The 25052-nt window shown below is 40.9% G+C and overlaps 1 protein-coding gene across 2 annotated transcripts in view; it reads right to left on the bottom strand.

Moving 5' to 3' along the window:
- Greb1l (GREB1 like retinoic acid receptor coactivator) overlaps positions 1-25052 on the bottom strand; it is a 129402-nt gene that overhangs the window by 71053 nt on the left and 33297 nt on the right. Inside the window, exons 6-10 of one of the 2 annotated variants that reach the window (XM_059246190.1) lie at positions 24433-24555; positions 6728-6856; positions 3178-3294; positions 2131-2250; positions 944-1081 (exon numbers count right to left, since the gene is read on the bottom strand). In XM_059246190.1, coding sequence (XP_059102173.1) covers positions 944-1081; positions 2131-2250; positions 3178-3294; positions 6728-6856; positions 24433-24555 — 627 coding nt within the window. The remainder of the gene's footprint in view (positions 1-943; positions 1082-2130; positions 2251-3177; positions 3295-6727; positions 6857-24432; positions 24556-25052) is intronic. The other variant, XM_059246189.1, reaches the window with a different exon arrangement.

The following is a 25052-nucleotide window of genomic DNA, read 5'->3' as shown; positions in this document are numbered from 1 at the left end:
AGGGCATGTGCCACCACACCTGGTCTCTGTGAGACTTTCTAAGTGTCAAAGGAACAAAGGCCCCCACATTCCTCATCTTTCCAAGGCTTAGCTGCATTATGCTGATGCTAAGAACCTCCTGAGCCATTGGAATTTAAACCACTGGGATTCCCCCAATACCACCAGACCCAAGATCAGTGGATAGGGTGACCTGATAAGCTTGAAGTAAAAACACCCAAGTCAACAGAGTCAGGCCACCACAGGAGCAGATAATGACTCACATTAACACACCCTGCCTGCTTTATCACGGAAAGAAAACAGGCAGTCTCCCTCTGGTCTAGACCTGCCTGTCTCTGAGGCCTTCAGATACGAGTATGAAAGGTATTCAATTAGTTGGAGAATGAAAGAGTTGGAATCCTAGGATTGAGACCCCTAAACACCCTCATACTTTCACTGGCAGTCAGCAGCCTGGAGGACTGACTCACAGAGACCGCCGCCCCAGGGCATGCCTGGTGTGCTAGTGTGAGGTCTGTGAGCTGGCTTAGTTTGTTTCTTTGCTTTGAGGATTGGCTTCCTGTCTGCCCCTTCCTCAACCTGTCCACTTTGAGCAGGCTTCGGCACACAGCTTGAATCTCAGCATCTGAAAGTTTTCTAAGACCCTTCTAGACAGAGGTAAACCCTCTCTCCCAAGACTTGTTGAAACTCTTGGCTGTGAACCTCTGCCAGCTCTCATATTCCAATGTGTCATGATGTTATTCAAGTGTGTAGTAACTGTTGTTTCCTGACTCCCCGCTGTATAGATTCTCAAGGGTGAGAGCATTATTCTCAGCTTCAAACCACATGCTTAACACCATATGAAGGGACTGGCCAAGGGAGGCTGATACAATCGATAAAGACAAACACACATTCATGAGTGTCCAGGGGCTGGAGAAGGAGTCTAGATGATAGAATTCCTCTCCCTTACCTATCAGGATCACTGGTCTAACTCCTGAGTTACTCAGCAGGTTTTCAGGAACAATCACAGTTTCTCCTGCAGGGACAGGCCGAGGCTGGAGAATTCCAGTTAACGGGGTCTGTGGAACTGGGGTAGATAAGAGGGGCTCTGGAAAGAAAAAAGTTGTTTGACAAGAAAGATTAGGCATGGGGGCTAACTGGAAAACTTCTGGAGCCAATGCAGTTTTAATACTTTAGAAGTTATAGAATATACTTTATGTGTATAAGCATTTTGCCTGAATGTATGTCTGTGCATCATGTGTGTGTCTGGTGTCCAGTAATTTACTGTGTGTGGTTTCTTTTTCATTAACATACAAATTACAGAAAATTAGAAGAAAAGCAGGTAAGAAAACAAATCATCCACAATCATTTCAATGTGGATAATGACCACAGAGAATTCTGGTGGCTTCTTCTAAGCAATCTTTTGGATTTAGCTTTGTATTTCATATTTACTATGCCCTAGTGACCAAAGGTGTGGTTTTCCATTACATAAAGCTGAAAACAGAAACATGTGACAGAGATACTCATTATTAATCATTTCTATCTGGAAGCAACTGTGGTAACATATTGCCATAGCTCTTTGCGTACATGAGATTTCTATCAGTCTTTAGAACTATTTAAACAAATTAAAAAGTGTGTAAAGACCCCTGTGTAGTTCTTGGGGTTGGAGCACTTGTTACTGTCAACTTAGTAGAACAGGTAGACAAATGTTTGAACACTTAGCTGTGGACACCTTCGGACACAGTCTGGACAGTATGAGGAAGAGGCAGGTAACTCTTCGTAGCATAGCTACAGACTAAACCATGAAGCCAAAGTAATCAAGAAGTGTTATACAGAGAACACATCACAGAAGGCCCACCCTGACACCATTGCTGACAAAGCAAGTCCCTGTGGTGGTTGTTAGCTTCAGGCCCTATGCAACAAATGACTTATCAATTACATGATTAAAACTAAGATCAGTTGTAATAGTAGACGAACTTACAGGGAAGGACCACATTATGGAGACAAAATATTAGCTACTATCAATACCCTTACATAAAACTGCTAATCACAATGATTGATTGAGGGCATTTGTCTTCAAAGGATAAGGGCAGGAGCAGAACTTTTCTCTGCTACTTAAAGAGAAACGTTTAAACACAACTTCAGTCAAACTCTCACCAGTTCTTGAAAGAGGACGAACTGTAGGAACAGGCACAACTAGAGCAGGCTGGGAGACAGGCGACCCAGGGTACCATCCCCGGTGGCGTTTCTTTGGGGGGCCAGAAATGAACATGTTAGCTGAAAACAAAAAGGAAAACAGCTTTGTCCTCAGCAATGGGTAAGAAAGAAAGAATACCAGGGGATCACAGGGCCTTTCCTTTGATCTACTCCGAGGGTCTGAGTCGCTGTCCTATGGGCGATGACAGAGTTAGAGAAAGTCACACTATCAATCCGACACCACATGAACAATTGTAACCACATGCTGTTTTACACTTGATTAAACAAATTATTTAATTTGATTCTATTGACATCTCTGTTAAGTTATGGGACAAATCTACCTGGTAAATGGAGAAAAAGTATCTCGTGTCATATAAATCTTTTCAAATAGAGTTCTGTACTTTGGTAAGTAACAGACAGATGTGAGTTTTCAAGATTCTTCATTATAATTTTTATTAAATACTGATTTCCCATTTAGGTTTAACCACATAGAATCACCAAGACATTTAACAGTTACTGTTTACATCAATCATAAACTTTCAAAATGTTGTGTTTTAAGCAAAGGGAAGGCTCTATCTACAGTATGTGTTCAGATAATTAATTGTTCAAAAATCTGTAGCACTGGGCTAAAGGAATGGTTCAGTTGGTAAAGTGCCACACAAACATGAGGTCTGAGAACAGTCTTCAGAATCCATGTAAAAAAGCCAAGCACAGAGGCACATGTCTTTAAAATCACTGCTGTGCAGACAGGAGGATCCTTGGGATTACTGAATAGCCAGTCTACCCAGTCTATGGACTCTGGGTTCAGTAAGAAACCCTGTTTCAAAGAATAATGTGTAGACCTATAGGGGAAGACAACTAATATAGACCTCTGGTCTCCACACACAAGTACATGTGCACATAGCCCTCATATCTCTCTCTCTCTCTCTCTCTCTCTCTCTCTCTCTCTCTCTCTCTCTCTCTCTCTCTCTCACACACACACACACACACTATACACACACACTGTACCTTGGTCTATGGATGTGTAGCTAGGTCTTGGTGACAAAGAGTAGTTCCCAGGGCGGGACGGAGTGGAACTGGATGTGCCACTCTTCCCTCCATGGCTAGTGGTCCCATTTGCTGCTTCTGTAGAACAGAAAAGCAGCAGTTCAGAACAGAGGTTTGGAGGACACTGTGAAGCAGCAGACATCTGGTAAACATCACACTTGAGGATTCAGGGAAACTTCATAGATGGGACTCAGCCTAGTTACATAAAACCAACTACAACTATCAGAGCAATTACCTTCATTAAACTTAACTGTCAGGCATGTCAGTGACTAGAATAAATTAAAAAAGTAGAAGTACCCAGGAATAATTTACCCTAAGAAATCTTTTAGAATTCTTTTTGAAGAAGTCTTTGGAGATAGTAGGTAAATAAAAGGGAAAACTTAATAGAAGCTTAAGGAAATGTCAAACATACAAAAGGAGAGGGAACAGTGCAGTGCATAGTTATATACCCACTCCCAGGTCCAGCATTTATCTCACGCAGTCTGTCTTGCTCATCATACTCTGACCTGCTTTTCCAGCACAGATGCACAGTGTTCTGGTTGGTCGGGAGCAACTGAACCATCTATAATTTCATTGATAAGCACTTCTACAGACATTGCTAAAAGAACTTTTAAAATATATTTGCAATAAAATTATTATACTTAAAATCAACAGTGATTAATAATTTAATATCAAATGTCCCACGAGTATTCTAAATTTTCTCAGTTACCTCAGAAATAGCTTAAAGAAATGGCTTGTTCAAACTGGAATTGAAAAAAAAACTATATGTTTGAACTTAGGTGGCATATGCTTTAGGCTTTTTTTTCAAATACAAGATTTACTTTTATTATTTTTAATGTGTGTGTGCGTGTGTGTGTTCCTGCATGTAGTGCTTATGTCCAAAGAGAGGTTAGATACCCTGGAGCTGAAGTTACAGGCAGTTGTGAGCCACCTGATGTGGGTGCTGGGAACTGAACTCAGGTCCTCTGAAAAAAGTAGTACAGTCTCTTAACCACTGAGTCATTTCTCCAGCCATTTTAGGTTTCCTTTAATCTAAAAAAAAGTAATTTCTTTTCTTTTAAAAATATTTCTTGTGATTATTTTTTCTTTTGAAAAATCTTGAAGAATTTGCTGACTCAATGTTCCTAGTATCATTGAACATCCCTGTGTCCACTGTATTTCCAATGAACTAATTGTTAGAGGCCTGGTCAAATTCATTCTCTCTCTCTCTTTCTCTCTCTCTCTCTGGCAAAAGAGTCTCAAAGACATCTATAAATATTCACCAGGAGGCAGAGAGGATGTTAGGTTGTGAGGATGTGGAAGGTTTCTCTCTTCTGAGGATGTTAGGGATGATTAGTGGGGATTCATAATTTGTCAGCCTCTTTTTCTTTCTAAAATTTCATTTTTAGGGTCCAGGTGCAGTGGAACTCTCCTTTAATCCTAGTACTCAGGAGTCAGAGGCAGGTGGATCTCTGTGAGTTTGAGGCCAGCCTGATCTACAGAGTGAGTTCTAGGACAGCCAGGGCACACAGAGAAACACTGCCTCGGAAAAAAACAAAACAAAACAAAAAGTAATCAAATAAATTTTCATTTTCATTTTAATTATGTGTGTCTGTGTGTGGGTTTGTGCATATGTATGTGGTAACCACAGAGTCTAGAAGAAGCCATCAGATGCCCTGGTCCTGAAGGTATAGGCAGTTGGGAGTTGCTGGAGGTAGGTACTGGGAATCAAACTCCCATCCTTTGTCAGAAGCAGCATGCATTCCTTTTCTTTTTTGTTTTTTTGAGACAGAGTTTCTCTGTGTAGCCCTGGCTGTCCTGGATCTCGCTCTGTAGACCAGGCTGGCCTCAAACTCATAGAGATCCACCTGCCTCTGCCTCCCGAGTGCTGGGATTAAAGGTGTGTGCCACCACTGCCCAGCTTGCAGCATACATTCTTAACTGCTGAGCATAATTCTTGCATTATGGAATCAACTGGATGATTTTAGTAACTGCCTTGATTACTGATCTATTATTTCATTAATTTTTTTCACCATTGTGAAAACTTGACTTTAGTTTGTTCATATCTAAAATCTGACTAGGAGATAAATACTGTAAGAGTTGCTGGGCTGGAGTAAAAAGCAAGGTGGGTTTTGTAAACTGTGATGTCTAACTTTTGGAACATGTCCCAGAATGATAGGCTCTCTGTCTTACCATTTCTTCTCCTTAAGCACTAGCTTTTTCTAGGATTCCATCCTTCATTCATAGCCTGCCTCATCATGTATCTTTCATGGCTAATATTAACCATGGTGGTTTTACTACATGCCTGTAGCACTGCTCTATATCATCCATTAATAAGTGGGTGATGAACGGTTCCACTTACTCAGAATCCACGTGTCCATGTGATCTCCTCCTAGATAGTCTGCTTCCCCTCCCACAGTCCCTGTCTCAGGTGATGGCATCATTAGCCCAGAAAGATGGGTGTCGGCTGAGGCACCTTCTCTTTCAGGCCCACATTGATCTGCCAGATCCATCTGATTTCATTTCCTGAGTAGCTCTCCATTTTGTCTGCCCTTCTCCAACCTGTTATCACTCTGGCTAAGGACCTCAGCACCTCTCATTTGAACTAACAAAATGACCTCAAAGAAGTATTCCTACCTCTTGTCTCTCACATGTTATTGCCAAAAACATCTGGTTCAAATTCAAACCAGAATAGGTCAGTTCTATGCTCCATAAATTTAGGGTAAAATCTATGCTCCTGAGTCTGCCTTCCTGTAACTGCCTCCTGCCACTTTGAGTTATACATTTTATGTTTCAAGTCCAAAATGTAAGAAAGTTCTCACATGTCTTATAACTTTTCCTCCTTTCCTTCTCCCAGGACCCCTCTCTCTTGTTATTTATTTATTTGTTGTTTGTTTTTCAAGACAGAGTTTCTCTGTGTAGCCCTGACTGTCCTCACTCTGTAGACTAGTCTGGCCTTGAACTCACAGAGATCCACCTGCCTCTGCCTCCTGAAAGCTGGGATTAGAGGTGTGCACCACCACACCAGCTCCCAGGTTCTTTTCGTCATGCGTTTCTGCTGTCACTGGAATATGACCTGTCTTTACCTCATTCCTTTGGACAGTACCTATATCCTCATTTTAAGACCAATCTCCTGTCAGGATCCACCCCCAGTCATTCCTGAAATGCTGGCTACAGCATCTCGAAAAGATCTTCTTGTAAGTCTGTCACCTTCCCTGGATTATGAGACATTTCGGGTCAGGCATTACTTGTTTTTATAACCTCAGGTGCGAGTCACAGCTGGAGCATAAGAAATGTTTGTTGAGAAGAACCAAATTCTAGTCCTCTGTGCACTAAATGTCATTTTGACTCCTCTGGTTGGGACACAGAGAGCAAAGCTTTGTCCAATATTGCATTGTTTTAGGCAGTTCCATGGCTGTCTTCGACTGGCAGGTAGAAGGGGTGTCTGTTTTCAAATACTAATTTGTCAATTAAATTTCACATAAGTCATTTGGTATTTACCAAAAGAAAAAGGAAGGAAGGAAAACATCACCTGCAACAAAAGTCTTCCCTACAACCTGCAAAGATAAAGGCAGTGGTTTCACAACATTCTTATTCCGGGTCAGGTCCTGAGCGCCACTTAAATTGATTGCAGAATTAGCTGGACTGAGAACCGGCGAATCTTTAAAATGAGAGAGGTTGTTTAAATTAGCAAGCATTTATAGATGCAGGAAGAAAGTTAATTTGGCACAGGTGAGCTGAGGAAAAGCAGGAGGGAGGTTTAGCTTCTTCTTGGGAACTATTAGATGTTTTAGAAAGGTCAATTTCTATTCATTCAGGTTTAATTATTTTTTATTTAACAAACATGCACTAAGAGTTAGGTGTTAGGTGCTACTGTAAGTGCTTCAAATATATTAATTCACTCGATCCATGTAATACTTTAGTACTTTAGGTCATGGAAGTTGGTCAAACTCAGACGACCTGTCATTGGTCCATATCCAAATCATGTCCACAGCTCCTTCAAAAACACATTTTAATGAGATACATCTATTCAGATAAGTTTCTTGTGTGTACATGCTTGTGCTTGTATGCAGTCATATGTGTATGAATACATATGTGCAGAAGTATGTGCATGTGCACATGTGTGCACGCATGTGTGGAGGGCAGAAGTCATGTCAGGCATCTACCTCAATTGCTCTCCATTCTAGTTTTTGAGACAGGGTTTCACTGAACCAGGAGCTCATTGATTTGGCAAAAACAGCTAGCTAGTGAGCCTCAGATATCCTCCTGTCTATGATTTCCCAGCACTGATTGACAAGTACTGTGATGTTTGCCTGTAATCCACGTACGTGAGAGGATGGCACACAAGAATTGCAAGTTCAAGGTCAGCCTGGGATGGATGGTAACTCACAAAAAAATGGAGCAGGCTTCCCTGCTGCCTAGCTTTCAGTATCAGAAGGTGCTAAGCCAGCTGCTGAGGGAGAAATGCATCAGCCATTTCACCAGCTGTGAACCCCGAGAGTTACAGTGATGAGATGAACAGCATGATGGGCTGTGCCATGGCTGCAACAGCAACATGAATGTTGCGGGGTAAAGCAACCGCTTTCTAAGTGGCTTTAAGGCCAGATCCCTAGGAAGGAAGAGCATGCCCTGCAAACAAAGAGCCGTGGTTAGAGAGCTCACAGGCCCTAAGTGGGAACCTGCTATTATCATCTGGGTAGATGGACATGGAATCATAGAATCTCTGCTCATAGATCCATGGAGCTCTCAGTCCTCTTTGTGCGGTGGACGGTGCTTAACACAGAAACTCACAACTGGTCAAAAATGGATGGCTATTCCCCATTCTCTCCCCAAGGCTCAGGGAATACCATGGAAGAAGGGATGGGAAGACTACAGGCTCGAGAGGCTGGGCAGGCCTGGGGTAGGGATGAGGGCTGCCTTCTAGACACGGCAGGACTCGTGAACTCACGGCAGCTGTAGCCACAGAGACCTGCCTAAAGTCGTCAGGGATGGGGAGCGATGAGCTCCTGCCTCCAGCTGAGGAACTGTAGGCAACTAAAGCTGCTAGGGGAGGGAGAGTTAGTTTTCTTTAGGGGTGTGGTCACTGTAGGTCTACCATATATGGAGGACAGCCACGAGTACATAGACAGAGCAAATTGGACTCAGTGAGTTATTAAGAAAAAAATAAAAAGAGGATGTGAAGTTGGGAGGAGCCAGTAGGGTAACGAGTGTACCAATGGGAGGTAAGTGGAAGGGTGGAGGACGAATATGATCCAAATGCATTATATGTATATACTAAAATCTCAGAGAATTAACAAAAATATCCCATTTTAAAAGGGTGTGGGAGCAGAGGGATGGCCCAGTATCTACACAGGACAATGGTTCAGACCTGGGTCCAGATCTCCAGCACACATGTAAAAAAGCTGAACTTGTTAGCATGCACACAATGAAATACAGCAAATTGTTATAAATGATGTAATATCTAAATTTGTTGATTATATTTAGTATGATCATTCAGTATTAAATTCTGTTTAGAAAAGTGTTAAAATTATAACTATGAGTAAACTGTACAAAAGAAGTAAAAGCTTATACTATGAAATGTTAAAGAAAACTAAGTAGCTGGGTGGTGGTGGTGCACGGCTTTAATCCCAGCACTTGAGAGGCAGAGACAAGTGATCTCTGTGAATTCAAGGCCAGCCTGGTCTACAGAGTGAGTTCCAGGATAGCCAGGGCAGTTACACAGAAAAACTCTGTCTCAAAAAACAAAAACAAAAACAAAACAAAAACCAAAAACTAGTAAATGGGAAGACACCATGTGCTCACAGACCAAAAGACTCAGTAATGATAAAATGGCCCAAGTGTTCTGAAGATTTCCTGAAAGCTGCACCAATATTCCAACCCGCTTCCTCCTAGAAATTGGCAAGCCAATCCTAACATTCACATGGAAACACAAGGGACTCAAGGAAACCAAAATAACTCATAAAAAGAATAGCAATGCTAGAGAACTTACTTTTCCCGTGTCAGAACCTCATACAACATTATACATGTGGTATTGGCACAGGATACACACAGATAAAAAAATCCCATTTAAAGTCTTCATATAAACCCTTTGATTTTTATGATCAACTGAATGTGTTAGGAAAATTCACTGGATAAGAAAACAATTTATTTTCAGCCATTAGTTTGGGGATAACTAGTTAGCCTATACAATGGTCCTCAACTGCCACACCACACATAAAAATGAACTTAAAATGGATTTAAATGTAATGGTAGGATCTCTGTGAGTTCCAGGCCTACTAGGGTGGCATAGTGAGACCCTATCTCAAAAAATATATAATAGCTACATGTAATAGCTAAAGCTATAACAGTCTCAGAAAACAGAAACGATGCTTATGACCTTGAATTAGGCAATGGTTTCTTAGGTACGAGCCAAGACCATAAGTGACAAAAGAAACCATCGAAACTGAAGAAAAACTTTGTGCTTCAAAGAACATAATCATAGAGTGAAAGAGCTGGCTGGGTGTGGTGGTGCACACCTTTAGTCTCAGCACCCTGGAGAAGGCAGAGGAAGGGAGAGAGAGAGAGAGAGAGAGAGAGAGAGAGAGAGAGAGAGAGAGAGAGAGAGAGACACAGAGAGAGACAGAGAGAGAGACAGAGACATAGAGAGACAGAGAGACAGAGAGAGAGACAGAGACAGAGAGAGACACAGAGAGACAAGAGAGACACAGAGAGAGACAGAGAGAGAGAGACAGAGAGAGAGAGACACACAGAGAGAGAGAATATCTGCAGAATGGGAGAAAACCTTTGCAAAAGATTTATGCCCCAAATATGTAAAGTCCTCATAAGTCTATAAAAAAAATAAGCACCCAACTAAAAAGGGGCCAAATGAATTATATATGCATTTCTTAAAACACACAGTCAATAAGCATATGAAAAACTGCTAAGCCAGTTGGTAGTGGCGCACACCTTTAATCCCAGCACTTGGGAGGCAGAAGCAGGTGGATCTCTGATTTTGAGGCCAGCCTGGTCTACAGAGCAAGTTCTAGGATAGCCAGAGCTACACAGAGAAACCCTGTGTTGCAAAAACAATAAATAAGAGTGTTGGGATTAAAGGCATGTGCCACCACCGCCTGGCCACAGCCTGATCTTGCAGAGGCATTTCCTCAACTGAGGCTCTCTCCTCTCTGATGACTCTAGCTTGTGTCAAGTTTACATAAAACTAGCCAGTACAATAGCTAGTCCTAAAAATGTTAAATTTTCAAAACATTAAAAAAATTGTTTTTAATAAATAAAAATAAAAATGCTTACATGTAAGTTGACAACTGGTATTGGAACTGATACACCTTGCTTGCTCCAAAGGCAGTGACAACTGCCACTCTGGAGACAGAGCCAGATGGATTTCTGTGAGTTTGAGGCCAGCCTGGGCCTACAGAGTGAGTCCCAGGAAAGGCACAAAGCTACACAGAGAAACTCTGTCTCAAAAAACAAACAAACAAACAAACAAAAAGATCAGGCTGTGGGCAAGTATGGTGATATTTTATTTTGTACTAAAATGTTATTTGTATGTTAATAAATAAAGTTGCCCGGGGGTCAGAGCTATTAGCAAGCCATAGGAAAGCCGGGTGGTGGTGGCCCACGCCTTTAATCCCAGCACTTGGTAGGCAGAGCTAGGTAGATCTCTGTGTGTTCAGGGATACAGTCAGCATTGGATACACACGCCTTTAATCTCAATACCAACCATAGAAGACCTGGAGGTCTATACAGAAAGGCAGTGACGAGGTGGTCATGTGGTTGGGTTTACAACCAATGAGAAGGCAGAATCGAAAGTCTTTATAAAGACTTTAATACAGGAAGTAGCTCTCTTTCAGAGAGGTAGGACCACTGCAGGAGGAAGGGTAAGGTTTTAGCTCTTAGCTCTGACCTCTTGGCTTTCTTCTTTGATTGGTTCTGTGTTTCTTATTTAATAAGATGGTTGGTTACATCTACAGGCAAGCCTGTAGGACATTTTCTTAACTAGTGATCAATGGGGGAGGGTCCAATATATAAAGTGAAAGTTTATTTCAGTATTGAGTTACACACAATGATTTTAATTTTTTAAAAAAATTTATTCACTTTTATTTTATGTGTATGTGTGCATGCCTACATGTATGTTTGTGCATCACGTGTATGCTGGTGAAAGCCAGAAGAGGGATTCAGATTCCTTGAAACTAGAGTTACAGGTGGTTGTGAGTGCCTGGTGTGAGTGCTGGGAACTGAACTCTGGTCTCCTGGAAGACGATTATGTGCTGAGCCACCTCTTGGCCTCTGATTTTAATTTCCTGACATATATTAATTTGTGTATTATCTATTTTGTGTGTGTACACACATGGGCACTTGCCACAGCACGCATGTGGTGGAGCTAGAGGACAGTAGGAGTCGTCTCCTTCCATTGTAGGACCTTGGGATTGTCACCTGGTCAGGCTGGATGGCAAGGCGGAGCCCTCTCACTACTTCACACAGTAATTTTAAAAGCTAAGATTCCATTCCAAACACAACTGCTTTGGTAAAGTTACCAATGATCTAATTCCCAAATTCAAGAGACAAGTTCTGGTCCCTATCACCCTCAATTCCACTGCTGCCTCTATTTGCTTTTCCCCGCCCCAAGACAGGGTTTCTCTGTGTAGCCCTGGCTGTCCTGGCACTCACTCTGTAGATCAGGCTGGCCTTGAACTCAGAGATCCACCTGCTTCTGCCTCTCTGGAATGCTGGGATAAAAGGTGTGCGCCACCACTGCTCAGCCTCTATTTCCTTATTAAACAATTATTATTTTTTTTTAGCTCTTCTCACAGGTTAAGAACTTTGCTAGGACCTATGGGTAAAACAGTAAACACAAAACCTTACTCCAACAGCAGATGGAAATATAAGAGATCCACAGCCAGACATTATACAAAGAGAGAGAGAGAGAACTTGGAACACAGAGCTCTAAATGGTATGTCTCCATCCAATCCCACCCCTCAGATCTCAGAAAACCAGCAGAAGAGGAGGCAGGAAGAGTGTAAGGGCCAGAGGGGATGGAGGACCCCAGGAGAACAAGCCCCCTCAATTAACTTAGCAAGGCTCATATGAGCTCACAGAGGCTGAGCAGCAGCACAGGGTCTGCACAGGCCCTCCTCATATATATTACAGCTTTCAGTTTAGTATTTTTATGGGACTCCTGAGCATGTGAAGAAGTAGATCTCTGATTCCTGTGCCTTCTCTTGGACTTTTTTTCTTTGTTGGTTTGACCTGTCCAACTTTGACTTGATGGTTTTTGTTTTAGCTTATTATATCTTATTTGGTTATATTTGGTTGTTACCTCTTAGAGGCCTGCTCTTTTCTAATAAGAGACACAAAGTAAGTGGATCCAGGTGGCAGGGAAGGTGGGAGGAACTGGGAGAGTAGGTGGGGGGGAACTGTCGTCAGGATATACTGTACGAGAAAAGAATAATAGCCACACTTGTGTGTCTACCATCCTCAAGTTTCCTGGTGCCGCTTTGTAACTCCTCCTTCCTGTTTTCTCTTTGCCAGACAGGTTCCTGGAGCTTGTTGGTCAGCCAGAGTAACCTGCTCAGAGAGCACCGGGCCAGCCAGAAACCTTGTCTCTGAAACACTCAAGGCTGTTCACTGTCCTTTACTTCGACATATATGAAGGATGCTGAGAGGAAATCAGAAAAACGCAGACATCTTCTGTATATTTAGAGGAAATCAGTAAAATGCAGACATCTTCTATACATTTAGAGGAAATTAGTAAAATGCAGACATCTTCTATATATTTAGCTTAATTCTGAGAAGTTCTAGATGTTTAAACTACGGAAATATGTGGTAAAATTCAAAAACAGAAACACATGTACCAAAATCTCACTTTATCATGAAAAAACTTTGACTTTTTCTTTAGTATACACCAGTCTGTGCTCATCTAGACCAGTAGTTCTCAACCTTCCTAATGCTGTGACCCTTTAATACAATTCCTCATGTGGTGACCCTCAACCATAAAGTTATTTTCATTGCTACTTCATAACTGTAATTTTGCAACTGTTATGAATCATAATGTAAATATCTGATATGCACAATATCTGATATGTGACCACTGTGAAAGGGTCATTGGACTCAAAGGGGTCGAGACCCACAGGTTGAGAACCACTGATCCAGATCATCTTTTGAAATGATACAATAAAAATAAGTAAGCATTTCAGTATGAACTATTAAATATTTTCAAAATACTAGGTACTTGACTCTGAGATATAATGTTAAAAAATACAAAGACACAAATCCTACCCTTAAGTTGTTTACAGCCAAAAAAAAAAAAAAGGAAAGAGCCCACATGGTCTCAGTATCTGGTAAGGGGTGGGCAGATATGCTAGCTAATGTATAACCATACTTGAAGGAAGGTCTCTGGGCAGGGAAGGACATTTGGCACACAGAGGAACAAATTTCAAGCAGGTTGGGAGAAGCATGGCTTCTCTCCAGGTCAGCCAAATGATGCTTTCTCATAGAAACTGCTTTCTAGACAGCTGCCAAGAGGGGCAGAGGAGTCCAGTGCGCAGGGGTTTGGAAGCAAAGCCATGAGTCTGTGAGTAAGGAGGCCTTAGTCAAACGAAGCATATCATGACCCACTTGGACATTCAAGACACCAGCAGATCCCTGTAGAGGAGGCAAAGCAAGGAGGTCAAGAAGTACAGGAGGGAGACAGACATCCCAGCACATGGGAGGCAGAGGCAGGCTGATCTCAAGGCCAGTTCAAGGCCAGTCTGGTCTACAGAGCAAGATCCAGGACAGCCAGGGCTACAGAGAGAAACCCTGTCTAGAACTCCCAGCCCCTTAAAAAGAAGTACAGGAAGGACACATCCAGGTCTGCTCAGGGTTGCTGTAGCCTCCTTACATTTTTTATTGCTTGTATATGGTGTGTGTGTGTGTGTGTGTGTGTGTGTATGTGTGTGTGTGTGTAATCCATGGGTGTATAAGAGAGGGGGGTTGCACATACAGTATAATGCACATATGGAAGTCACAGGACAATCTTGGGTGTCAGTCTTCATCTTCCATTTGGTTTTGAGTCAGGGTCTCTCATTGTCCACAGGTTCAAAGGCTAGCTGGCCTTTCTTGTCTCTACCTCTCATCTTTCCACAGGGCATAAGGATTACAGATATATGTGTTACTCCACCTGGCTTTTACATCGGGCTCTGGGATGCAAAGCTCGGTCTTCACGCATGCTCAGTAAATGTTTTTACCTATTGAGCTACCTCCTCAGCCCAATGCACATTTTAGAGAACATCATCCTGGGAAGTTCAGACTACAGCATCCTTGTGACAGGACAGCAACAGCCTCCCTGTACTCACAGCGGCTTCCATGCTGCTGTGTGGTGAGCCGCTGTGCCGCAGCGTGGACTCCCCATGATGGTGTTCTGTCTCATCACAAGCCTCAAGCAGTGGTCCACTGGCCATAGGCTGTAAATTCTGAAGTCATAAGCCAAAAGAAACCTTTGCTTTCTTTATCTTAGGTATTTGTTATTGCAATTAACAGTGGAAAGCCGATTAACACAACCACTGTCAGCCAGCAGTAGCCTCCTTCCTCCCCTTCCCCATCCCATCTCCTTCCCTCTGCTTATACTCACTGTGCCTTGCATGCGACCCTGAATGGTTTAGGTCGGTCATTTTTCTAATGAAACAATATTGATAGATTCTTTTATGAATGACTTTCTTGTTCATTCATCTTATCTGTGAGACTCACGAATGGTGCCTGATATAGGAAGTGGTTTTTTCACTCTTGGTATCACATGTATTTCATTACATAAATACCTTCAGTTATCTTCTCCTTTATATTGCTGATGAACACTTGGGTTGCTTCCAGTTTAGTCACTTGTGAGGAACACTTGTGAAGAAGAGTCATATACATATCTCTTGCAAGAATTTCTTCAGGGAATAGCTAGATTATAGAATGCACGTTCTACTCTACTACTCACAAGTTACTTGCAAAGTGGTACCATTGACTAACATTTTTTATTTTAGATATTTTAAATACTGGAAACTTTTGCTTGTGTGGTACCAGCTTGTCTGTATGTGCACCATGTGCATGTAGGCGTCTGTAGAAACCAGACAAGGGTACCGGACTCCCTGGAACCGGTACCTGCCTCCAGGTGCTGGGGACTGTACCTGGATCCTCTGCAAGATTAGTAAGTATTCTTAACTTCTGAGCCATCTCTCCAATCCCATAATTAAGCTTTTATCTATAATGTTTTTTTCTGGTGTCTGAAAATTTGCCAACATTTTACTATTGGCATACTTCAGATTTAATAGATGTATAATGGTTTCTCCTATTTCCTCTTTCTTTCTTTCTTTCTTTCTTTCTTTCTTTCTTTCTTTCTTTCTTTCTTTCTTTCTTTCTTTCTTTCTTTCTTTCTTTCCTTTTTTTCTCCCCCCTCCCTCTTTGAGACAGGGTTTCTCTATGTAGTTCTGGCTGTCCTGGAACTTGTTTTGTAGACCACACTGGTCTTGAACTCAGACATCTGCCTGCCTCTGCCTTCCAAGTGCTGGGATTAAGAGTGTGTGCCACCATGCCCAGCAGTTTCTCCTATTTTTAATGTAGTATTCTTAATTACTGCACTACGTAGTTATCTTTCCATGTGTTTGTTAACTATTCAGGTTTCTTGTTTTATGAGGTGCGCATTAATATAATTTCTCATATCATTGTATTGATTTGTCTTTTTCTTATTAATTCATAGGTGTCATTTTTCCCTCTCTATTAATTTTATATATTCCTGCTGCTTCCTAATTTATGGATTTTGTTTTTACTTTTCTTCTGGTGCTTTTTTTCTACAGTGGCTCACAGAGAGGAAAATCCCATTCATAGCCAATATCTCTAGTTCTAATAACAGGGATGACTTCATTAAACACAAAAGACACAGTACCCCTGAGTATTCATGTGAATGTTTCAGTTATTTATTTAAAATCGGAAGGGAAAAATGGAAGAAAATGTTTCAGTTTATTGTGGGGTTGGAAATCAAATCCAGGGGCCCATACATGTAAGGCAAGTGATATATGACTGAGTTACATTCCCAACTAAGAAAGTGCTTTGATGTATGATTTTAACATATTCATTTTTATCCCAAATCATACAACATAATCACAGTATTTTTCTATAGAGAAATGACCCATAGAGACAAAAATTGAGCCATCCCACAAAATCATACAATAGCCCTTCTGACAATTTTCTTTAAAGCCATTGTATTACTGGTCTTGGCAGGCCTTAAGTAGCTCATCTTTGGCCTAATAGTGGATAAATAAATCCTTTTTATTTGGAAAAATGGTACATACAAATAAAATAATACTCTCCCAGGGCCAATATAAGATTTAAATAAAAATGAGATTTAAATAACCTGTACTTCATACAACTTTCAGGTATTGGAATAAGCAGAAAAGTGAAATGAGAAATTTGGAGATGTGGGTGAAGAGGGAACTGTAGTAGGAGCTCCGAGGACCAGATACTGAAATGTGGGCAGTAGAGACTGTGCTGATAAAGTTTAAAGTTGAAGGAAGGTTTCTGTTGGAAATTACTAAAGGTCACATGTACTACATTCTGGCAAAAAGTTGGTCTACATTTTCTGCATATTTTAAAACTGAAAGGCTGAGTTTAAAGGTGACAGACTTCTCAATTTGGCAAGGAAATTTCAAGAAGGATTAGCATTCATACTATGGCATGGTTACTGCTGGCAGCTTTTAGTCAGACCTACAATGAGAATTAAGACCAAAAAGCAGAGAAGAGCTTTTGAAAGCCTGTTGTCTAGAAAGAAAAGGAACAAACTGAAAGTTATAGACAAGAAAAGTGTGTGTGTGTGTGTGTGTGTGTGTGTGTATGTGCATATGTGTATGTACATGTATGTTTGTGAGTATGCACATATGTGTGTGCATATGTATATATGTACATGTGTGTGTTTGTGTGTGTGTGAGTGTGTTTGTATATGTGTATGTGTGTGTATGTGCGTGTGTGAGTATGTGTATTTTAAAAAGAGATTAGTGCCATTAAAGAGATGCCAAGCATCTAATACCACAGAAATAAGGAAGGTGCTTTAAGTGTATCTCAGGAATCAGCCACACCCTTGCTGTGGACGTCTCTCTATATGCTGTTTATGTATTGCACTGATTTGGTTGATAAATAAAACGCTGATTGGCCAGTAGCCAGGCAGGAAGTATAGTACAGACGGGATAAGCAGAGAGGAGAATTCTGAGTCAGGATTTGCCAGCCAGACACAGAGGAAGCAAGATGTGTAGGCAGAACTGAGAAAAGGTACCAAGCCATGTGGCTAAACATAAATAAGAATTATGGGTTAATTTAAGTGTAAGATCTAGTTAGCAAGAAGCCTGAGCCATTAGGCTAAACAGTTTTAATTAATATAAGCATCTATGTGTTTATTTGGGTCTGAGCGGCTGCAGGCCCGGGCAAGACTGGAGAGCTACACACCCTACCACCAAAGTATAGAATTACAAATTCATTTGAAAGACTCATTTGTGAAGAAATTGCTTCGGCATGCCCTGCTCCCAGAGAGCTTCCTAGGGAAGTGTTTTCCTGGGTTTTGTTGCCCAGGTACCCAGAGGCCACTGTTACCATGATTCAAGGGGTCCAGCTACCTACTACTTAAGCTAGTGGCAACTTTGTCATCCATATAGTACTGTTTGTTTAGGCATAAAGAATGCAAGGGTTACTGGGGTCATAGTAATTTCTACTAAGATTCCAGAGAAAAGCCTGTGGGTCTGGGCACTGGGTAGCAGTGTTGGATCTCCTGCATGGATCTTCTGAGATGATGATATATAAAGCTATCAGAGTAAAAATTCCTGGCTGCAATAGAGACAACAGAATTTTAGAAATGCCAAATACAAAGAATATCTGCTAAAAGCTGAAAGCAACAAGTAGACCTAGTCCACCAGAGAAGCCATATGGTCTGCAAACACCAACGCCATAGGGCAGGGTTGCACAAACCTGTTGGAGCCGGACATGGAGCTGCCGGATTCAGTGTTTGTCCCACTGTATTTAAGTCTTTCTTTGGCCACATTTCTTCTTTCTATGGTCCTGTTCTTCCCCTTTAGAATAGGAATGTTCTCTCTGTGCTACTGAATATTAAAAGTATGTAATTTATTTTTATTTTAGGGGGCCCATGGCAGATCAGCTTGAATTACAATAGGGACTTTAGACTTATACTTCAGAACAACATTAGAATTGATGCTTATGGGGACTTTTGAACTGCACAAAAAGCATTTTATATTAAGAGATGGCCATGAACCTCTTGTCAGGAGAGGCCAGTGGCAGCATGTTAGAACTTGAATTTGAAATGTCCCCCACGGGTTCACGGCTTTTGGCTCCCCAGTTGCTGGCACTGTTTGGTGGAGGCATGGGAACTTTGGGAAGAGAGACTTGAGTAGAGGAAGTAGGCCACACTCTGTTTCCTAACTGGCCATGCAATAAACAGATCTCTTTGCCTACACATTCCTGCTGCTGTGAGAGTCTGTCTAACCATGAGGCCATCAATCACAGACCAAACCCCTTATGCCATGAGCCAAAATAAACCATTCTTTCCTTAAATAAAATGGTCTGGAGCAACCAGAAAGTCACATACAGAAAGATCAACTTAGAATCTCACCTCATACCATACACGAAAATTAATTCAAAATGTCTCCTTGACTGAAATGCAAGAGTTATAACCATGAAGTTTTTTAGAAGAAACATGGAAATTTCAAGACTTTAGGTTAGAAAATGCTTCTTTATCTGTTCTTGAATTCTTGTCCTGATTATAACACGTGTGTGTAGGATGACACATGTATATAATGTAGGTAACCAAAGACACAGCCACCTCAATGGCAAAATAATCCACTAGGATTGGTGACTAGAATCCAAATAATCAAATGAAAATGTTGCATGAAAATCTGCAGGGGATGAGCCACAGCAAGCCAGAACTGCCAAAGCTTGGCAGGTGGAACTCAAGACAGAGCCACAAAGGTGGTAAATTAATCCATTCCTCCAACACTGCACTAGGAGTATTCACATTTCAGGCCAAGAAACCTTGACTGCCAGCAGTCCAATTATCTATAGGGAGGTGAATATTAATCTATCAGAAAAACAAGATATACCTAATGTTCGCCATGATACCCTAATGCCAACAGGAAATTCTTACAGCCTATTCTATTCAGTCTGTGTCAGGAGCAGTAATAATTGGTACATCTACACATATAATGGATCAGTATGAAAATCTTCAATATGACACCTTATAGAAAAACATTTTCTTCTAGTAAACTATCTGGACTGCACCTAAGTCTGCTAACAATGAATTTCATGGTCCAATTACCTCTTACACCCCCACATGGGAATATTGAAATAACATTTGGCCACTTGTGTTTACTGTGAGTCAGTCAGTGACCTTTTCTCTCTTCCTTGCTTATGTCTCCTCATGGCACTGGGGAATCCTTTGCAAAGCCTGAATCTTTGCAAAAGACTGATTTCTTCTTTCATAACAAAAATATGTTTTTAAAACATATTTCCTGATATGATTAAGATTTTATTAGTGCTTATGACATTTTAATATTTTTCATTATTTTGGGGGGCAACTTGTTATTTATATATCTAGCCTACCTTGTAGTAAAGCTAGCATGGTTTATTGTTTTTTAATCCCTTCTATGAGTGGCTTTAAATCATGGGAGTTGTTAGTCAGTATTGGAATCCTGCCTCATAACATCTGATAAGGTTCTTAGAACATAATAAACACTTGATATGTATTTATTGGAATGAAGTAAATGTCAAGTTTTAACAATATAGTTTTAATTTTTCATTTTATTATCTCCAAGGTCTAAGGGCAGATAACATACCATAAAACCCATCAAATCACTAAAATAATGTTCTAGGACAGCCATGTAGGCATGTTGCTGATGTAATGAAGGCTGGTCTTTCAATGCCAAGAGCCAAATGCCAACTTTTTTCTTTCTCGAATATCTTGTGATATGATGTTCTTTCATTTATTTTAGAAATAAATAGTCTGTCATCTTAGGTAATAGCTCTAGCTAAATATACTGGACAGTTTAAAAGTTAGACATTTTTATTCAAGATCAGGCAGATTTTGCTGAATATGGGCATACAGCAAAATACATTCTGCTGAAGTTTGCCTCATTATACTTGTATTGCTGTTGACATATTCTAATACTCACTTTCATCTTGTAAACAGTACAGTTTACTGGCTCATGAGGAGCTCACATAAAATTTGAAAGTGGCATGGTACATAGCTAGTGAAGACTCCTCAGCTGTCGTTTATTTTTAACCTGTGGTGGAGCAGACTATGGCAAAGCACATAGGAAGTTTACGTGGTAGATGGATAAAATGGTGACAACAAGGGAAACTGAAAAAAATCATTCATAGACTTTTCTTCTTGCCTAAGATCTAGCTATGGCAATTCTGAGTGATTTTCTCAATTAACAGCTCATCACCCTTCAGCATGGGCCATTTGGTTCTACCTGAAGTCTTACCCTCATCTCAGGTTCCTACCAGTGCTGCATGATTAAGAGATTTTCGAAAGCTGGCCTACTGGCCAATTTGTTCCCCATCAAATCAGACAGCTATTCTGATGGCCCAGCTTTGATAATGTACTCAAGGTTTCAAGCACTAAGATTTTTATCTAGGGCTATGGTTTTTTGAGTTAATCTTGTTTCCAGCCATATTACTGAAGGTATTTATCAGCTGTAGGAGTTCCCTGGTAGAATTTTTGGATTCACTTATGTATACTATCATATCATCTACAAATAGTGAAAGTTTGACTTCTTCCTTTCCAATTTGTATCCTCTTGGTTTCCTTTTGTTGCCTTATTGCTCTAGCTAGAACTTTGATTATTATATTGAATAGCCCTCCTATATACAAATGATAAATGGGCTAAGAAAGAAATCAGAGAAACAAGACCCTTTACAATAGCCACAGGTAATATAATATATATTGGGATAACTCTAACCAAACAAGTGAAAGACCGATATGACAAGAGTTTTAAGTTTTTGAAGAAAGAAACTGAAGAAAATATCAGAAAATGAAAGATCTCCCATGCTCATGGATTGGTAGGATTAACATAGTAAAAATGGCAATCTTACCAAAAGCAATCTACAGATTCAATGCAATCCCCATCAAAATCCCAACACAATTCTTCACAGACCTTGAAAGAATAATACTCAACTTCATATGGAAAAACAAAAAACCCAGATAGCTAAAACAATTCTGTATAATAAAGGAACTTCCAGAGGTATCACCACCCCTGACTTCAAGCTCTACTATAGAGGTATAGTAATAAAAACAGCATGGTATTGTTATAAAAACAGACAGGTGGATCAATGGAATCAAATTGAAGACCCTGACATAAATCCACACACTTATCAACACCTAATTTTTGATAAAGAAGCCAAAACTATACAATGGAAAAAAGAAAGTATCTTCAGCAAATGATGCTGGCATAACTGGATATCAACATGTAGAAGATTGCAAATAGATCCATATCTATCGCCATGCACAAAACTTAAGTCCAAGTGGATCAAAGACGTCAACATAAATCCAGTTACATTGAACCTGATAGAAGACAAAGTGGGAAATAGCATTGAATGCATTGGCACAGGAGACCACTTCCTGAATAAAATACCAGTAGCACAGACACTAAGAGAAACAATTAATAAATGGGACCTCCTGAAACTAAAAAGCTTTTGTAAGGTAAAGGATACTGTCAAAAGACAAAACAGCAGCATATAGAATGGGAAAATACCTTCACCAACCCCATATCTGACAGAGGGTTGATCTCTAAAATATATAAAGAATTCAAAAAACTAGGCATCAAAATACCAAATAATCCAATTAAAAATGGTGTACAGATTTAAACAGAGAATTCCCAACAGAAGAATCTCAAATGGCAGAGATATACTTAAGAATTGCTCAACATTCTTAGCTATCAGGGAAATACAAATCAAAATGACTTTGAGATATCATTTTACACCTCTCAGAATGGCTAAAATCAAACACGCTAACGACAGCCTATGTTGGAGAGATTGTGGAGTAAGGGGAACACTCCTCCACTGCTGATGGAAGTGCAAACTTGTACAGTCACTTTGGAAATCAGTATGGCAGTTTCTCAGAAAATTGGGACTCAATCTACCTCAAGACCCAGCTATACCACTCTTGGGCATATAACCAAAGGATCTCAATCATACCACAAGGATACTTGCTCAACTATGCTCATAGCAGCATCATTCATAATAGCCAGAACCTGGAAACTACCTAGATGCCCCTCAACCAAAGAATGGATAAAGAAAATGTGGTACATTTACACAATGGAGTACTACTCAGCAGTAAAAAACAATGACACCATGAAATTTGCAGGCAAATGGATGGAACTAGAAAATATCATCCTGAGTGAGTTAACCTAGACCCAGAAAGACAAACACAGTATATACTCACTCAGTAGATATTAGATATAAAGCAAAGGATAATCAGGCTACAATCCACAGCCCCAGAGAAACTAGGTAACAAAGAGGACCCTAAGAGGGATGCATGGATTTCCCTGGGAAGGGGAAATAGATGAGATCTCCTGGGTAAACTGGGGGTGGGAGGTTGGTGGTAGAGGGGAAGTGATAAGGTGATGGGAACACGAGGGATCAGGTTGGTCGAGTTTGGGGTAGGATGGAGGGGGAGAGCAATGAAAGAGATATCTTGATAGAGGGGGGCATTTTGAGGTTAGAGAGAAACCTGGTACCAGGGAAACTCCCAGGAATTCACAAGGATGACCCCATCTAAGACTTCTAGCAATAGTGGAGAGGGTGCCTGAGCTGGCCTTCTCATATAATCAGATTGGTGACTACCCTAATTGTCAGCAGAGAGCCTTCGTCCAGTAACTGATGGAAGCAGATGCAGAGATCCACAGCCAAGCACTGCGCTGAGTTCCAGGAGTTCAGTTGAAGAGAGGGAGGAGGGATCATATGAGCAAGGGATCATCAAGATCATGACAGGGAAACCCAAGGACAGCTGACCTGAGCTAGTGGGAGCTCATGGACTCTAGACTGACACTTGGGGAGCCTGCATGGGACTGAACTATGCCCTCTGCATGTGGGTGACAGTTGTGTGGCTTAGTCTGTTTGTGGGGCCCCTGGCAGTGGGACCAGGACTTATTCCAGGTGCATGAACTGGCTTTTTGGAACCTATTCCCCAGGCAGGAATGCCTCACCCAGTCTTGATGCAGGGGGAGGAGCTTGGTCCTACCTCAACATGATACATTGTTGACTCTCATGGGGAGTGGATGGGGACAGATAGACGGGAAGTTGGGGGACAGAACAGGAAGAGAGGAGGGAGGGAAAACTGTGGTTGGTGTATAAAATAAATGAAAAAATTTAATTAAAAATGTGCTTCTGTCTTGAAGCATTAAAAACCAGATCCTGGATTCATCTACTGTGATACAATGCCCCCAGGAGCCTTGTTTCATACCCAGCTAGTGTGCTATTCTCTTTAGTCAACTCATGGTTTTTTGTTTGTTTGTTCTGTTTTATGTTTTTCCTTTAGAGGGCCTTGTTTTCTTGTTGTCCTCTATCCTCTCTGGCTCTTACACTCTTTTTGCGTCCTCTTCCATGGGGTTCCCTGAACTCTGAGGGGAGGTAGTTGCATTGTCTCAGGGTTTAAATGGAAGTCTATCCTAGGATTCTTCTAGTCTTCATGGGTGTGTCCCAGTATGTGCTACCCCATAGCTGTGGTGTCTGATTCCTACATGCTCTACTATCAGAGTCCCTGGCATCTCAGTCTATGCTTAAGCTAAATTTTCTGCCAACTGTCAGTTCCTTTCTCTATTCCTTTCTCTATTCATTGTCTAACATTGGTAGGACTATTTTTTTTTTTTAAAGATTTACTTATTTATTTTGTATACAGTTTTCTGCCTGCATGCCAGGAGAGGGCACCAGATCTCATTATAGATGGTTGTGAGCCACCATGTGGTTGCTGGGAATTGAACTCAGGACCTCTGGAAGAGCAGCTAGTGTTCTTATAACCTCTGAGCCATTTCTCCAGCCCATGCTAGGACTATTGAGACCTAAGTCCTGGTTCCCCAGAGACTTATCTATCTCAGTGCAGGGTTCTAATTATAATAGTGACTCAAATGGTATCTATGTAATACTCAAATGGTATTTTATTTGAAAACCTCTCACTCAAACCAGCTATGCAAATTTAAAGATGCTTCCTAAACACATATCTGTCCTTTCATACCTGTCTGAGTGAAGCCTGCTTTGTATCCATTAGCTGTTCCATTTTCTGGAGCCACGGCTGGTGACGCTGAAGAAATGGGTTTAGTGGAGTGGCAGACAGCAGAGGATTGTCGGCTTCTACATTCTAGACGGGAGTAAACACAATATGAAGAAGCTAGTTTTTATTTTAACTGGCAATTCCCCATAAGATCCATAAGATCTTTGAAACAGGTTTCTGCTTCTTGAATGGCAGCAGCCTTCCTAATTACTGTCTCCAACAGCCTGTTCAGGCTGGTGAACAGTTCTTCCTAAGCCAGATGTTATGCTTAAGGCAAAGAACAATCATGATTTTATGGCCCACAGATCAGTTCCCACATGAAAAGTGCCAATAACCAACACAGTCTTGCTAGTTTTATGGGTAAGACAGAGGCTAAAATGTCAATATTTATAAAAAAAACATATTGAGCTTTTGGGATACCAGGTATTTTCTTTTTCATAATTAAATAGTAACTTTAACCCATCTAGTCTGCTTTCAGACATTTCTACTCAATCTGAATGACTATTCAAACATCAGAGAAATAAAAACTGTATAGATAAAAATAAAAATTAGAAGCAAATTATTATTATTCTCAGTTCTTATTA

Source organism: Peromyscus eremicus, chromosome 19 (assembly GCF_949786415.1).
Source record: "Peromyscus eremicus chromosome 19, PerEre_H2_v1, whole genome shotgun sequence".
Lineage (NCBI taxonomy): Eukaryota > Metazoa > Chordata > Mammalia > Rodentia > Cricetidae > Peromyscus > Peromyscus eremicus.
The sequence above is the reverse complement of the archived record's forward strand: the minus strand, read 5'-3'. Positions and strand labels throughout refer to the sequence as shown.